The 17,143-nt window shown below is 39.9% G+C and overlaps 1 protein-coding gene across 1 annotated transcript in view; it reads right to left on the minus strand.

Moving 5' to 3' along the window:
- The window catches only part of LRBA (LPS responsive beige-like anchor protein), an 854,371-nt gene that overhangs the window by 3,636 nt on the left and 833,592 nt on the right, over positions 1–17,143 (minus strand). The window contains exons 53-54 of the mRNA XM_056803808.1: positions 10,161–10,262; positions 7,035–7,231 (exon numbers count right to left, since the gene is read on the minus strand). Of these exons, the coding sequence (XP_056659786.1) occupies positions 7,035–7,231; positions 10,161–10,262 (299 nt within the window). The remainder of the gene's footprint in view (positions 1–7,034; positions 7,232–10,160; positions 10,263–17,143) is intronic.

The following is a 17,143-nucleotide window of genomic DNA, read 5'->3' on the forward strand; positions in this document are numbered from 1 at the left end:
ATACTTGGGGCTTTTTACTAGAGAAATGCTATATTAAAAGATAAATTAAAACCATTAATCTTTAACCCTTTGATCTAAGCATCTCAGTGATTTTGATCAAATGGATTTTCAAGACAATAAGTTTCTTCATATCATTTCTGTATGTTATATATTTGCCATAGAGGGCAGGAAAAAATGCTTTGTTAGGCTGTCTTTGTTTTGTTTTTCTTCCCTAAACTCATCACAATTTCTCTGATGTGGGATCACCTCTGTTCAGGTTCTTCAAAGGATGAGAGAGTGAAGGAAGCTGTGGCACTGTGAGTCAAGGATACTTCACTAGACAAGCAGTTAATTGAGTACTTACTTGCACCTTATTTCTTGAATGTGACCCACACCGAATTTTAATGGGGGTTCCCAGTGTGGTTTGGCCCACAGACAGCTCAGGCACTTTGGATAAATATAAAGCCAGTCTGGTTCCCCAGAAGGCACTGCTGCTTCTAATGGTGAGCTGTCACCGTGATGGCTCTGGCAGTCTGCTGGGGACTTCCACATTTCAAAACATGGTCTCAGGAAAAAAATAAATAAATACACGAGTTCCTGTGGGTGGAATAATGGCTGGCCTCTGTTTCGGATAAAACAACTTTACTGATCTGTGCAGGCTGCCTCCTTCAATTTCAGTTATTCATTAAGACATCTAAACATTGCACAGTTGATGTCCTGTGATATGCTATTAACCAAAGTGACATGGAGCAATACAGCATTTAAAATAAAAACAGGTGGGAAGCACTGATTAGCCCAGGGTCCCCAGGGGATGTTTGCTGGCCCCACTCTTATGAGAAAGGAATTCAGTGGCCAGATCCTGACTAATTGGCTTCCTTGGTCCCCAGTCTGAGTCCTTACATGGGAAGGGGGCTGAAAACTTTGCTCGGGGATTCTGAGCACTGTGTCCAAACACGCCTGCTCATTTCCTTCCTTCCCTCATTTCCCCCAGGCAGTGAACAGTGAAAGTGTCAGTCTCCAGGGCAGGTAAAGCTCATTTTAAGCACTGTGACTTTAATCACACAGTTGCCACTTACAGGTTAGTATGATAAAGTGCAGAAGCTCTGGGAAAAAGGCCATGAATTGTTTAAGCCTGAAATCCAATGGGAAACTCTGGAGAGTCAGGGAGGAAGGGAGAGGGGAAGGTAGGTGCCCAGAGCACAACTACTAATGCCAAAGGCAACCTTCCTTGAGCCTTTGGTACTAACTGAAATGCTCCAGAAATTGTTTTAGTCAGCAAGGGATTTCGAGATATTTTACAGATTTATCAGCCTAGCTGACAACATAATCGGAACTGAAAGTGACAGATTATCGACATTATGATTGTAAAGGAAAGAAAACCCTCTGATGTGTACTTGGTTTAAGTGAAGTATTATGGGAGAGGTGGAAAAATAATAGAGAAGAGAGTACTTGGTAAATTGTGCCTTTGGAATGGAGGAAGGTAAGAGTAAGAGAAACAAGATATAAAATGGAGAGGAGAAAGGAGAAGTAATAAATCTACCTCTCAGGCCCTCTTTCTTCAAGGCCCTACCTGTCCTCCTGAATTTCATTACAACAACAAAAATCTAAACAGATCTAAGATTCTACTGGATGGATAACTGGAATTTTTGGAAGGGCAGCTGTCAAGTCTAACCCACACTCCAAAAAGAACGCCCTATACGCCATTCCTGACCAATGATTATCCAGCTTCTGCTGATGGAGAACTACACTATCTCCTAAGGCAGTCTGTTGTACTTTTGGATAGCCCTTATTGACAGAGTTTTTCCTGACATGAAGCCTAATGTTTTCTCTTTAACTTGTACTCAGGGACCCATAAGAAACTGGGATACAGAGAAATTAAAAAACTAGATTCGAGGGTCAGGAAGACCTGAATTTCAGTCTTTTCTCTGGTGCCAACTAGATGTGTGACCCTAGGACATCATTTAGCCTGTTTCCTTATCTGTAAAATGAAAATAAAAATAGCACCTACATCCCCTAGTTGTTGAGAACAAAATGTCAGAATACAGATAAATGGTTGGCAAATCCTGAAAATGCTATATTAATGTTAAGTACTATTATTATTCATTCTCTCATGTGACAGTCCTTTGGATACACTAGATTTTCTCCAAGGCTAAAAAATTGCAGTTTTTTTAGGAAATCCTCACATGGCCTGGGTTTAAGATGCTGGCTACTCTACAGTTTATCAGTGTCATCTGTGTCCTGCCCAAAACAGGGGGCAGAGGACTACCTAGAGGCCTTGCTCCTCCTAATATAGCACAGGACCAAATAGGTGTAGAGTTAGGAAGACTGGATTGGCTTCTGACAGGTGGCCTCTAACACCCTGGGCAAGTGACTTAACCTCTGCCTCAGTTTCACTATCTGTAATGTGGGCTTTGGACCTGATGGCCAGTTCAGTCCCTACCAGTTTGACATCTATGATCCCATGAATATTAAGTTTTCTTGGCTGATATAATCACATCCTAAATTCCTCCTGGGGTTGCATCCCAAATGCTATGAGAGATCCTTTTCCAAGCTGAGGAACTTTAGCAGAGAGGCTAATTATTACTATTACTTCAGGAATAACAACTGCCCTGGGAGTAAAAATGTGAAAACTGTTATTCTACAATGTTCCAGAAGCCAATCTTTCATTTCTAGATTCAGTACTGACTCTGCAGTAACTAGAGAAAGAGGCAAGCCAACATTATAAATTGGGATAGAATGGAAGTAGTACAGAGTAATATGGGGGGAATCTCACCTAAAAAGCAGCTGAGAGGGGGCAGCTGGGTGGCTCAGTGGCTTGAGAGCCAGGCCTAGAGACAGGAGCGCCTAGATTAAATATGGCCTCAGACATGTCCTAAGCTGTGTGACTTAACCCCCATTGCCTAGCCCTTACCTCTCTTCTGCCTTGGAACCAATACACAGTTTTGATTCTAAGATGGAAAATAAGGGTTTACAAAAAAAAAAGTAAAAGCAAAAGCAAAAAAAAAACAGCTGAGTGTAAGAAGAGTCTGGAAGTAGAAGTCTCTTAAGATAGTGTTCTGGGTCCTTCACACACCTGTGGAGTACACTCAGGCCTAAGGATGATTCTCTCAGGGATCTCATCAGCTTCAAATGGGATCAGTTAACATTGATGCACAAATGGTTCCCAAATCTACTTGTCCAGACCTCAGCCCCCTCCATCACTAATGTCTGTGAGATTCTTTACCTGGATTTCCTTCCTATACAGGCAGCTCATACCTAATATGTCCAAACCTGAAGGCATTCTCTTCCCCTTAAAACCTAACTATCTCCTGGATATTCACCACCTCTCTAACATCTTCATAACCTCAGAGTCATCTTCACCTGTTTTTCCCTCTTCCTCCTCTACCTCATCATTGTAAGGGGGTAAATTTAGGGGTTTTTTGACTGAAATATAAATTTAGTTGGTTGCCAGGGATTAATTCAAATCCCAAATAAAATACTCAAGTGAGCTTGCGAATTTCATAGTGATTTAATTAATAAAGAGGGAAGGAATTAAGAAGAGAGAGGGAAAAGGGTATAGGATTTCTCTGGCCTAGCCTGAGTCAAGGGGAGTTCAGAGACCTTCCAGCCATGAGGCCTCCTCCAAGATGAGGGGCCTCCTAGAAGGATGGCATTTTAGGAAAGGTAAAGGGGGGAAAAAAAAGAATCAGTCTAAACTCTGAGAGAGCTCAGGGAAGATTAGGCTACTAAGTTTCTCCCAGTATTGTATCAAGGACGCTCACCACCAAACCCTGACAATAGCTTCTGCCATTGCAAGATGCCAAGACACTCAGCCCCCTGAAGGCCGAGAGAGGAAGTGACACGAAATATATAGACCATTTTTTACATCACTTCCTGCGTCTCACATATACCAATGGTAGCTTAAGCTTGACTTAGGACAGCCCAGGAGGTCTGTCAGTTGTTTCTGATTTGTCATTTGCTAGCACATGTCTGTCATAGGCCATACTTCTCAAAACTTAACCCTTAAGTAGGGGTGTAGGCATTCCTGTTTTGTTAGACTGAGCAGGATGTAGTAAATCTAAAATTCACATCATCCACTCCTTTTTCTCCACTCACATGGCCACCAACCCACTGAGGCCTTCATCACCTCTCACCTGGAATATTCTAAGACATCAAAATGGTTTCTTTTCCATCTTGCATCCATCCTCTGCTGCCAAACTGATTTTTAATAAGTTGTCGGACACATCAGCTACATCCACCCTCAAGGACTTTCAATGGCTCACTACTGCCCACTCAATAAGCATGCCCTTTGTAGTGTCCACTATTCATGTGCCAGGCATACAAAGATAACATTGAAACAGTTCCTGCTCCCAATGACCTCACATGTCATCCTGAAAAACATCATCTACACAACAGTAAATATAGGATACATTAAGGGCTTTCGGGGGACAGAAAGACATGATAGGTTTATATAGGAAGTTCCATTTGAGCCAAGCTTTCAAAGAAGCTAGGGATTCATTCTACAGAGCAGAATAGCAGTCTGGGACTAAATAGTGGAAGGCAAGTCAGTCTGGGCAGAACAGAGTGCATGAAGGAGAGTGATGTACAAGCCATTTGGAAACAGACTGGAAGCCCTGCAACTTCTTCAGAGGAAGGGGCTTGTGCACACTTGTCAGTCAAAAAGCATTAAACACTTACTTTGTGCTGAGCACAGTGCTAGGCCGTGAGAATACAAAGAAAGGCCCCAAACCCAGGCACTTGTGTCCAAAAGCTCATATTCTTTGAATGCTGAAGGTGACAAATGCAAAGAAGCACATATCTGTAAGATGTGGGGTCTATATAGAGTAGATGGAGGGTCATCTCAGAAAGGAAGGCACTGACTGGGACAAGGCAACAGGGCAGGAAACTGAACAGAGAGACAGAGTTAGAGATATTCCAGGTTTGGGGAAGAGCCAAGGCAAATGTATAGAGAGAGCACATCCTGTGGAAGGAATAAAAGCCAGTGTAGCTAGTTCATGGAAAATGTAGAGGAAGGGGGGGGGGGGAAGCATAGACTGGAAAGGGATAAAGGGACCAAGTTATTAAGTTTTGTATGCCAAATAGAGGACTTTCTCTCTATTCCTAGAGGTAGAGTAGGGCTTCCTGGAGTTTAGTGAGTGAAGAGGAGACCTGGTCAGAAGAATCACTTCTGTAGTGTAGTGGAGAGAGCTTGGCAGGGCTAAGACTCCCACCATTGCCCAAGTGAGAGGTGCTGAAGTCCTGAACTAGCCTCCTACTGGGGGAGTGAAGATAAGAGGACCATGTCGTGAAGGTAGAAATAACAAGATCCAGTGATGGAGCTGATCTGAAGGGGCACAGAAAGCCAAGGATGGCATCAAGACAGCAAGGCTGGGTGCCTTGGAGGGAAGGGTTTGAGGGAAACATAATGAATGCTGTTGTGAACATGTTGAATTTGAGTCAATGAGGGCACACAGTTTGAGGGACTCAAAAGGCAGCTAGTGATGTGAGAGTGCAACTCAAGCCTATATGAAAAGCTCAAGACCATTGCCTAGAGAAGATAACTGAACCCAAAGGAACTAGTTAGATCACAAGTGAGACAATGAAGAGGGAAGAGCTAAAAGGGCCAAAGGGAGCCTCACTCACAATGAATAGATGAGACATGAAGAAAAAAACAAAGCCTACTGAGGAGGAGTCAGACAGGAGGAGGAGGAGGAAAACAGGAAAGAGCAGTGTGTCACAGCCCCAAAAGAAAAGAATATCAAGGAGAAAGTGAACAAAAAATGGTGTCACATGCTACTGGGAGATCAAGGAGGAGGATTGAGAAAAGGCCTTGTTAGATGAGGTTGGAAGCCAGACTGTTTGGAATAGTAAGAAGAGAAATGGAGGCATCAAGTGTAAGATAGTCACCAAAGAGGAAAGATGTTGGCAGCTGGGTGGAAGATGAATTGGGTAAGGAAGAGATGCAAAACTCAGAGACCACTATTGCAAAAGTCCAAGGGTGGGATGGTGAAGATTAGTACCACAGTGGCAGCTAAGTGGAAGTGGGATATCTATTGTGCTGCTAGGAAGAAATTCTTCAGGCTCAAATTTAAAACTCATAAACTGGCTATACAGCCTACAGTCCTCCACTGAATTCATGTAATTATCACTTATTCCATGAGCCAGCCTGCTCCAATGCTCTATCTCCTGTGCCCAGGCTGCACTCTAGCCCTGGAATGCTATTGCTGGTCACCATCTCTGCCTCTCAACTCCCTAGGTCTTGTCAATTGGTCCAGCTCATGCATCATCTCCTTTATGGAATTCTATCCCCTCCCATTGTCAGAATCTGTCTGAAATCATTTTGTGTATTTTTAAATAGACATTTCTGTGTATATGCTGTTTTTCCCAAATGAATGTAAGCTCCTTGAGGGCAAAGACTGTTTAGTTTTTGTTCTGTCTCTAGCACTAAGGGCAGTTCCTGACACATAGGTGTTTAATAAACGCTTGCTGAATTGACTGGAATCTTTATTCCATTTCTTGTTCAAAGTGATAAAGCAAATGTTCAGAATCAAGATGTACCTGAGAGCCTAATTCCCATAATTTGGGTGCTTTAATTTCCACACCAAAGACAATTTTTACATTATTTAGCAACATCTAGGTAAAAGCCAACACTGATGCCAAATATCTCTATTTTTAATCACTGTCTCTACTATCATCACTAACCTGAAATTATAGATCTCGCTCCTCTCTTCCCTTTCACCTCCCTCTCTCAACATGTTATGATCTGGGACAAGATGCTCAGAATGATACCAAATCATTTCACAACCCCTTAAGAAAATCTAACTGCTGACACCATGTCTCCACTTACCAATTGATCTTGAATACAAAGATTTCCCATTGGTTGATGCAATTAGCAGAGCTGACACATGGGTGGCATGGCATCAGGGAGTCTAGCCTTAACCACGCCTACCTGATTCTTTAACTTGTGAACAATTCCAGAACTTTCACACTTCTATAAACACTCTCTTCTCCTTGCTTGTTTGAAAGTCATCTGTATATGATATGTGGCTAGTAAAAAAAGCTTTTACAATACTCACCCTAATATTGTCATCTGTCTCCATGGTGGCCTGAAGTTTTCCGTTCACACTGAATACACAGAAGGTGCCATTTTCGTAGTATATGACACAGTGACCCTCTCTTGAAGCCTGTATCAGTTTTGGTCTCAAGCAGTTTTCAGGACCCTCCAGGGTTCTTAATAGGTCTCCATTCATAGAATGTATGAGGCACGGTCCTTCTGAAGAAAGAAGGGCAGTAAAAAGCATGAATGATCTCTACCTTAGAGCAGAATGTTAATCTCTTTTCAAAAGAAAAGACAGGTAGTAAGGGAGATTGCTTAGATTCATTTAAAATGTGATTATAATCATTTAGAGTAGTAGTGAAAAGAATGGCAAAGGAGCACATTCCCTATAAAATTATAGTCCTGCTACTCTCGCAAACTCAAAATCATTTTCTGAAATAGCCTTTTATGTGACCCTTCAGCAATATTAATAGTTACATTTTTCTTTTGAATGCAGCCAAATTTAAACTAAGCCTGATGTGAATCTTGAGAATGTGTTTTTCAGACTGAACAATCCATACTATACTATCGAAGATGATACACATTTAAAAAGTATGATCACTTTAGAGGTAAATTATTTTTGTGAAACCCTTATTTCCGAGCCATTTTAGGGGTCCATGGCCTTCATTGAAGTCCTGGCTAGAACCCATTTTCTTTCCATGCCCTATTCCCAAATCACACAATAAGCCAACTGAACTCACTATCCCAGGGATAATCTATAAGCATATTCAGAAAAGCCTCTGAACATCTTTCTGTATGCTCAAACCAGAAATGGTACTAACAAAAGATGATACTGAACCTCTACAATTGATGCCAAGGAGCACAATCACAGTAACAGATTTTAGACTAGCCAGCCCACAGGTCAGACCCAGGATGGCAATCCTTTTCTCCATACTTCTCCCCTTCAGCCCTTAATTTCTCTTGTCTAATAAGCCTTTTAGCTGCCACTAATGTAGGCAACTAATCAAGTGCCCCTCAAAGAGACCCCCTCATAGCTCTCCTCTTCTTTTGTTTCCTCCTAACACAAAGATGTCTTCCTGGCAGGACCTCTGGCAAGTCTATGTAGGGATTCTTGCTATGACTCCCTTTGTTCCCTGTACCCTTGGGAGTGTCTGGGCCACCAACAAAGGTTCTGCCTTCAAGACTGCAGGTTTTCTACAATGAATATTAGACTGGCTGCTTCCAAGCAAGAGCCTTATTCTTTTCTCCCTCTGTGGCAATTTATGGCTGATTATGGGGAAGAAAGGGTCTTGTTGATAAAAAGTCTAATATACATATGTTCGTGTATACCCTTCTCATTGAAAAGAGAAGTACAGTCGGTTCTTATATGGATAATGATTGATTTGATATAGGAAATGTCTGGAGGAGGAAATTCCTTCTATTAATGCAAGCTATATCTTTGTCACTTAAGGTACTTGTCACACAGGGTCACCCAGCCAGCTGGGACCTGAATCCAGGTTTTCTTGGCTGATGTCAGATCTCCATCCATTATACCTTAGAGGTCCATGAGTCAAAGATATGTGTTTGAGGAATGAGTAGAGTTAATAATGTTAGCCATGTGGCAGTTTGTTAAAAATATCTGAATAATTCATATTGATTTAATAAAATCCAGTAGTATAAAATTCAGTAACAAAAATACATTTTGGCTATAAAACAGTGATGTGAAGAAGCAAAAAAAGAATTCAATGAACATCAGTGTATACATAGTAAGTGTAGAATGCAAAACTAGATGTGTAAGAAATGTTCAGGGGCAACTAGATTGCACAGTGGGTAGAGCATCAGTCTGGAATCAGGAGACCCTGGATTCAAATCTGGCCTCAGACACTTCCTAGCTGTGTGGCCCTGGGAAAGTCACTTAACTCTTTGTCTTAACTTTGTCTGTGTCTTAACTAAGACACAAGGCAAGGCTTTTAAAAAAAGAGAAGAAATGTTCCCATGAAGAGCTAGCATAAGTGAAATGTCCAAATCAGGGAGGTAGAAGTGACAGAAGAGAATACAGCACTTCTGCCCTGACTGGATCAATAAAGGACCACAGGGTGTAAAGTTGATGTTTAACTGTTTCAGTCATGGTCAGCTCTTTGGGACTCCATTTGGAGTTTTCATGAAAATGATACTGGAGTGGTTTGCCAGTTCCTGTTCCAGCTTATTTTTAAAGATGAGGAAACTGAGTCAAACAGAGTTAAGGGTCTGGTCCAGGGTCACACAGCTAGTAAGTATCTGAACTCACAAAGATGTGTCATCCTGACTGCAGGCCTGTACTGTATCCATTACATCACTGACCTTCCCTAATGGTATGTAGACAGTAGCAAAATAAAGAATTTTTGCCCCTATAGAGAAAAGCAGACAAAGGTAGTTAGATTGTACTGAGTTTGCTTTCAGGAGAATAACATTTTTGTTCAAAATGTTTTGTTCCAAAAAAATTATTTTAGTAAAAAGCATATATCATGGAAATTGTGACTTCCCCTACCTTTTCCCTTAACTATAGTAAAACCTACACGTTTTTTTATTTCTTCAATCAGAAATAACTAATTTGTTAAGTTTGTTCTTCTGACTCTATTCTCATATAGACTAAGAATTCTTGCTTTCTTGAAATGAATTAAATGATTATGGCTTAGAACAAGGAAAATCTGATATTCATAGTACTCCTGTACTTCATGGTTATGGACCCTGGTATCAGTTTACTTCCAAATCCCTAAATGGTTAATAAACGATTCTGAAAGCTCTCTAGCAGAAAAAGAAACAAACTGGAAGTTGTAAAATTAAGTTGTGTTTTTAGTTTTTCTATTGACTTAACGGAGATTGTTTTAGAAGCAACACTATACATCTTTGATTGGGCTACTGATGGTGATTGCACTGAGGTATTAAATAAACTTAAGCTTATCTTTCTACTCTGACTACCACACTAGTCCTGATTCATGGCAATTAGAACAGGCCAGTGTAGTGGCAGAGCCAAGCCATTGGTCATTCCCAGGGAATCTGGGGGGACACAATAAAGATAAGATGATGCTCTTTGTCTGCCTCAGAAAGATGGGAAAAATCCAAATGGGCATAATCACTAAAAATGCAAAGAAATAGACATACTAGAGCAAGTAACCATTAAGCTTACCTTTAGAACCACTTATTACTAGGCCAAGTTCAGCACAAACTGTAGCACAAGTGATCTCATAGTCGTGACCAGTCAAAATAACTCGGGGAGTGGTCATCTCACCTTTAGGGGGAAAAAACAAGTTGTTTACAATTCTTTTAGGCCTTTTATTTAAACAAAGGTAAATTTTAAAAAAATTATTACTCAATTTCACCTGTTTCTGTGTACCTTTAATACACAACTCAACAAACTGAAATCATGCTAGTCCATAACTACACAACAAAATACCCTATTTTAGTTTCACCCAAACCCATAAGCACGGTTTTAATTTGTAGACTAGTCCTTGCTTAATCTCAAATAATCTAGGCAACTAGATTCATTTCTTGATTACCAAGTAATCATTGTTGAAAGCTTAAATATACTAGCGATAAAGCAGAGTTAAATACATCAAAGCTGAATATCACGCTTCCAGAACCTTAATCTTAAATAAATAGAATAAAAATTCCAAGGACAAGTGAAATGTGCTTTCTGAAAAGCAACAAACAAGACACCTGATGAGATGGCATGGAGAGAAATTCCCAATTATAAAATTCAGGCTGCCCCTACCCTTAGTTTGTCTAGTGTTCTTTATTTCTTATTACAAGTTTCGGAGTAAGGCCTGGCTTTGTATTTATTGGGTGACCCATCATGGCTTATATAAGTGGAGGTAGAGCAAGAAATCTGCCGATAATGCCTTTTGACCTCTGCTAGATTGTTGTGGCTTTTTTAAACCCTTACTTTCCATCTTAGAATCAATACTGTATATGGGTTCCAAGGTAGAAGAACAGTAAGGACTAGGCAACGGGGGTAAAAGTGACTTGCCCAAGGTCACATAGCTAGGAAGTATCTGAGGCCAGATCTGATCTACTCAATTGTTTGATGGAACTTCCTTTCTTTTTCCTTCCCTCTCTCCCTCCCTTCCCCCCTCCTCTCTCTCTCACTCTCTCTTTCCTTCTTCCTTTCTTTCTCTTCTCTTCTACCTTAGAATCAATACTGTGTTTTGGTTCCAAGGCAGAAGAGTAGTAAGGGTTAGGCAATGGGGGTTAAATTACTTGCCCACAGTCACACAACTAGGATGTATCTGAGACCATATGTGAACCTAAGACCTCCCATTTCTAGGTCTGGCTCTCAATTCTGTGCTACCCAGCTGCCTCCTGGAATTTTTTTCTAAGTTTGTTTCCTTTCCTGCTTTTCTTTTTTTAACCCACTCTTCTACAGAGTGCCACTACCATGGATTGCTACAATAAAAGAAGAGTAAGTTACTAATAAGATAAAACCCTAGCATAAACTGGTCCAGACCTCAGAAAATCAGTTGGCTGGTAAAATGTGGATAGGTGATGTAGCAGTCCAGCCCATAGGTATTGTGGAGAGACAAGGATTGTGAGTGAGCACATGACCATTCTGCGCATGGCAATGAACTCTATTCCCAGTGTGGCTGAAGTTAGGGCGTGAAACCTTCCTTCCCTTTGTCTCACTCACCTGAGGATAATAACCCCACCTTCACCTTGTCATAATTTGCAATTATCCAATGGCAATACACTACGTAACTCATCTATATGTATTGAGGCATCATGTAACTTATCAATATGTATTGAGTTCATTTACGTATCAAAGAGAATAAACCGGAGAAACACAGCCAGCTCCCCCCACCACTTCGAGGACATCCTACAGACTAACTTCTCCCCTTTCTCTCTCCTCTTTTTCTTTCCTGAGGCCTGGCCCTTTGGTCAGGTCTCTCTCTCTGTCTCTCTCTCTTTTCCTATGCTAATACCTAGCATTGTCTAATTCTTTCAGTCTCTAATCTCTCTCCCTACTGAGCTAGTATTATCCTCTGACCAGTGCAGTGTTAAATTGGGATCACTGGATGGGAATAGCCTTAAAAGTAACGTCCAGTAGTTGGAGCATGGCTGTGGCCCCCAAATATTAATAATATTTGATTACTGACTCATTATTGTCATCTCAAAAGCTTGGCTCTTTCATGCTCTTCGCGGGATTCAAAAACTTCTATCCTGTTTCCATTTTCCTACCATAAAGCTTCTCGCTGGCCAGGAAGCTTTAGGTGAAAAGTGTGAGGGAGAAGGCAGGTGAATCTTTCCACATCTTTTCCCAGGATAAAATATAAAATCTGTTATCAGCCTCAGTTAATTCTTATGTAATATCTGCCATTGATGTGGAGCCCAAACTACCAAGAGTCGTGAAAATAAATCCAAAAGATCACGCAAAAGAAACCAACTCATCAAGGCAACACTAACAAATATGGTCACATGGATTATCAATATATCCTGAATAAAGTTGGCTGCCTTACAGTCAGGGAAAGACTGAATGACTTTCTAGAGTTTTCTTCAATTCTATAATTCTGTATCAAAGAGTTCTCCTTTCTACCTTCATTTTTCAGGATGAGAGGCAGAAATTGCTCTGTACAGATGATACACAACAGGACAACATTTAAAACTCTCAGGTTCCTTGATTGAAAAAGGCCAAATTACCCACGCAAGGCAAAATGGCACTGCAGAAATCTGCCACTTTGAACATGGAGATGCCAAATGAACATGTCATGGGATCCAATATGGAGGTCTTCAGGAAAAGGCTGGACAGTGACTTGTGGAAAGGATGATTGGTCAAGTACAGATGATTCTAGATGGCCCTTAACGTCCCTTCTATTGCTGAGACACTGATTCTGACACTGGCTCAGAAATCTGCTTGAATTCTAGTTGAAGTGTAACATAGAAGAAGAGAACTAATCTAGCATAGATTTTGTTGTTGTTGTTGTTTCCCCCCCAGTTGTTGGTCTACAAACCAGCACCAGGGAAACATATATCTTTAAATCAGTCCACAAAACTTTACTGTTGCTGGTCTTAATCTACTTAAATCCTGTGAACCTATCATCTAAATGTTGTCTGCTTTCAATACATTTTAGAAGGATGTTGATAAATTGGAGGGAGTAGGTCGTTAACCAGAATGGCAAAAGCCTTAACTTCATGCCAAAATGAGGCTTGTTGTTGGGTAAAATTATCGGTGAAAGTTGAGAAAAGTCACAGAGATCAGTTTGGCACACCACTGACACCTATTTATTCATAGGAGAGGTTAGGATAGGAAATAGGAAGTAGGAAATAGGAGATTATAGCTCTTAATTCTTATACTATATCTATCCCTATATTAATTCCTATATTAAAATCCCTAAAAAATCCTATAACTAAGAATCTTCTTGCCTGGCAAAGCAAGTCTAACTTATCTACTCTGTCTAACTAATATTAAATTTGCTATCTATTTTATCTAATTGATGAACATTAAATCAATAACAAACTCCTTAAAATAATTCTTCTATTAACTGTCAGTTATAAATTGCCTGTCACACAGACACAGAAAACTCCTCCCTCAAAGTTAAGAGGAGAAAAGTTCTCAGTAACCAGACTCTTTTTCAAATTGGTATCTATATCCCAAACTCTCAAAAGTAACAGTCAGATCTTCTTGACTGAGAGAATGACACAGAAATCCCCAGAACCCCTGCTCCCTAGGAAGACAGAGAAAATATAGTTCTTCCTTAACTGCCTCTTTCTTTTTCTATAGTGGGTCTCTTAAAGAGACATAGGGCAAGATCTGTCTGCTACTGCCTCTTTACATAGCTTGTTAACATTCTTTATCATCAATTCTCTAGAATCAGAATTGATCATGATATTGAACAGAGTTCTTAAATCTTTCTGAGTTTATTCCTTTTTACAATGCTATTGTTATAGTATACATTGTTCTCTTGGTTCTGCTCACTTCACTATTGTGAATCTTAAAACTACTCAGACTCTACTTTAGAAGATTTGATTAAGCTATTCCCCATTTTTAACAATGGAGGTACTTGATCAGGAATGTATTGAGAACTTTTAAAATCACTCCACCCTACTCAGACAGTGCCTTAGGGGAAGATAAAGTTGTAAACTTCTGATTGAACAATGAAAAGTCCCTAACTCATACTTATAGTAAAGCTAGAACTATTTTTAGATCTAATACAAAAGGGTGCTAAGTACCTATAAAGGTTAAATTAGTACCTAAAGGTCAAGGAACTTACAAAAGGTGAGCTTAACAAAAGAGGTATGATGTACTCAGAGGATTTTATCTAACCAGAGAAGGGAGAACAAAAGAAGATGAGAACTAAGAATGGGCAGTCCTGGGAAAAAGCATGTACTGTGATTGGTAGATGTGAAAATTTAGGGGAAGTGACATAAGAGAAAATTTCTTTAAAAGGAAGGGGTAAAAGGTAATTGAGGAGTTGGAGTTCAGAGTTGAAGGAGCTTTTGAATTGAGTTCGCAATTGAATTCATTGTGAAGTTAGACTCTGAACTCAGTTCAAGAGATTCAGTGGAGGACTGGAGCTTGCTTGGAGACTTGGAGATGATCTTGTAGTGAGTGATAAAGACTGACTAGCTTTGGCCTACGCCCTTTTCTACTTCTTGGCTATTCTCTCTCTCTCTCTCTCTCTCTCTCTCTCTCTCTCTCTCTCTCTCTCTCTCTCTCTCTCTCTGTCTCTCTCTGTCTCTCTCTCTCTCTCTCTCTGTCTCTCTCTCTCTCTCTCTCTCTCTCTCTCTCTCTCCCCCCCTTCCCATCCCCTTCCCTTAATTCCTTCATTTATATTAATTAAAATCTTCATAAATCCCGGCTGACTTGAATATTTTTCATATTTGGGAATTTCCCATGGCGACCACTTCTTTAGATTTTAAGTCAAAACACTAAAATTCTCCTTACAGTTTGACCAAGACCTTTACAGAATTTGGCATTTACAGTTTTTAGCATTTACACTATTTGCATCACTTTATAAAAGTCTTCCCAAGTTTCTTTGAAGCTGTCCCCTTTGTAATTTCTTAGGATCTCATAAACTTAAAAAAAAGCTGGTCTCTTTTTATATCATTTCTTCCACATCCTCTCCAAGTACTGATTCCTGCTCCCTCAACTCACTAAATTTAATTCCACAAACATTCATGGAGGACAGTTGCTAATTACTGGGAATACAAAGACAAATATTATAGAAACATAGATTTAGAGCTGGAAAGGAACTTAGAATTCATCAATCTAACTCCTTGAGATTTTTATAGCTGATGAAAATGAGTCCAAAAGGTTATGTGACTTGCCTAAAGGGTCACCCAGGTAATAACCGGCACAGTAGGGGTTTTTAACCCAGGTCTTCTGTCTCCAAATCAGATATATTTTTTAAACATCACAAAAGCCTCACTGCTCTGATGGAGTCAGGGCTGCAGAATGTGGATGATTCCATGGCTGAAGATTTAGACATTTTATCAATCTTCAGTATAGTTTGGGTTGGGGAACATTGATCTTGATTCCAAAGGTGGGGAACTAGGGTATATCCATTGCTAATTTACACATTGTGTCTATAGCTATATATAAATATCCAAAATGACATTGCCTCCAACATACTACACCCTATATGGTAGAGTCCAACTGTAATGCATTTGGGGGAATCAGGTAAAAGCTAAAAAACTGAATTATACATGAGAGCATCATGGAATATTTTTGGTACTTCTGGCAAGCTCCTTGGGTAAGAGCCAAGACAAACTCACACCATACCAAGTTCAGTACTCTACTGGCTGTATGTTCTATATAACATGGCTCTAGTTGTAATAATTAAAGTAGTTGGAGTCATAAACTGTGATAATTAAAATAGTGGAAGACTTAAGTTGTAGTAGATAAAAGAGAGGATGAGTAAATTGTGACCACAGGAAATATGGTTTCAAGACAGTGTCTTGTTTTAAATCAAATATAAGGTGGTTGCCAGGGAAATATTCCCAATTATTAAAATATACCCAAGTCAGCTGGGTTTTATAAAGATTTTAATTACTACAAATGAGGAATTAATGAAGGAGAGAGAGAGAAAAAAGGAAATAATAAGAAAAGGATAGGCCGGCCCAGGGCAGCCCTGGCCAACCCAGGCCTAAGCCCTAAGAGAAAGATCAGTCAGTCCTTAATCACTCACCACAAGATTTGCTCAAGCAAGGATTCTAGTGACACCAAGCCAGCTTAATCTCAGCTGACTCCACCAGCTCAATCCTGAATCTGAATGAATCTGAATCAGAATGTGAATCTGAATGTCCCTTCAGCTCTATCTGAGCTCCTATTTAAAGGGAATTTTCTCCTATGTCACCTCCCCTAAATTCTTACTTCTACCAATCACAGTAGATGTTTTTCAAAGGACAGACCATTCTTAATTCACACCTAAGAAGTCTAAACTTTTGAGTAATTCACGCCTGAGTAAGTTCTCACCTCTTTGCCTTTTGCAAGTTCACAAGTTGCCTGACCTTTATAGGTACTTAGCACCCTTTTGTATTAGTTCTAAAAATAGGCACAGCTTAAGAACTTTTTGCCTTATTTTAAGTATGGGTTTAAGTACTTTTCATTGTTCAGCAAAGAGTTTACAACTTTATCTTCCCCTAAAGTATGCTTAAGTAGGGGTGGAGTAGAGGTCTTCACATTCCTGATCTAAGTAGAAGTCTCACATTCCTGATCTAAGTTCCTTCATTGTTTAAAATGGGGAATGGTCTTAACCCAACCTTATGAAGTAGGATCTGGGAATTTTTTAAGGTTTACAATCTTAACCTTATGAAGTAGGGTCTGAGAATTTTTAAGGTTCACATAGTTTAAATGCTCTCTGCATCAAATAATGCTTTGAAAACTACTTTATTAGTCTTCTGATATTTGACAATAAAGTGATGGCCAAGACAACATCCCAAGAGAAAAGAGGGAGAAGTGGAGCAAAGTGCTTGCTGAATCTCATCTAATTTAAGTTTTTTGAACCTTCTCAAAGCACAAAACAATTCCTTTTCCTCTAAAACAAGAAAAAAACAAAAAAAAGATAATCTAGAAAATACAAGCAACTACTGAAAAAAAAAAAGTTGGTCCAGGTATAGTTATACATATCATATTCAAAACTAGGCATCTGCCTTCCCTTACCTCTCAACGCTTCTCAT

This window comes from Monodelphis domestica, chromosome 6 (genome assembly GCF_027887165.1).
Source record: "Monodelphis domestica isolate mMonDom1 chromosome 6, mMonDom1.pri, whole genome shotgun sequence".
NCBI lineage: Eukaryota > Metazoa > Chordata > Mammalia > Didelphimorphia > Didelphidae > Monodelphis > Monodelphis domestica.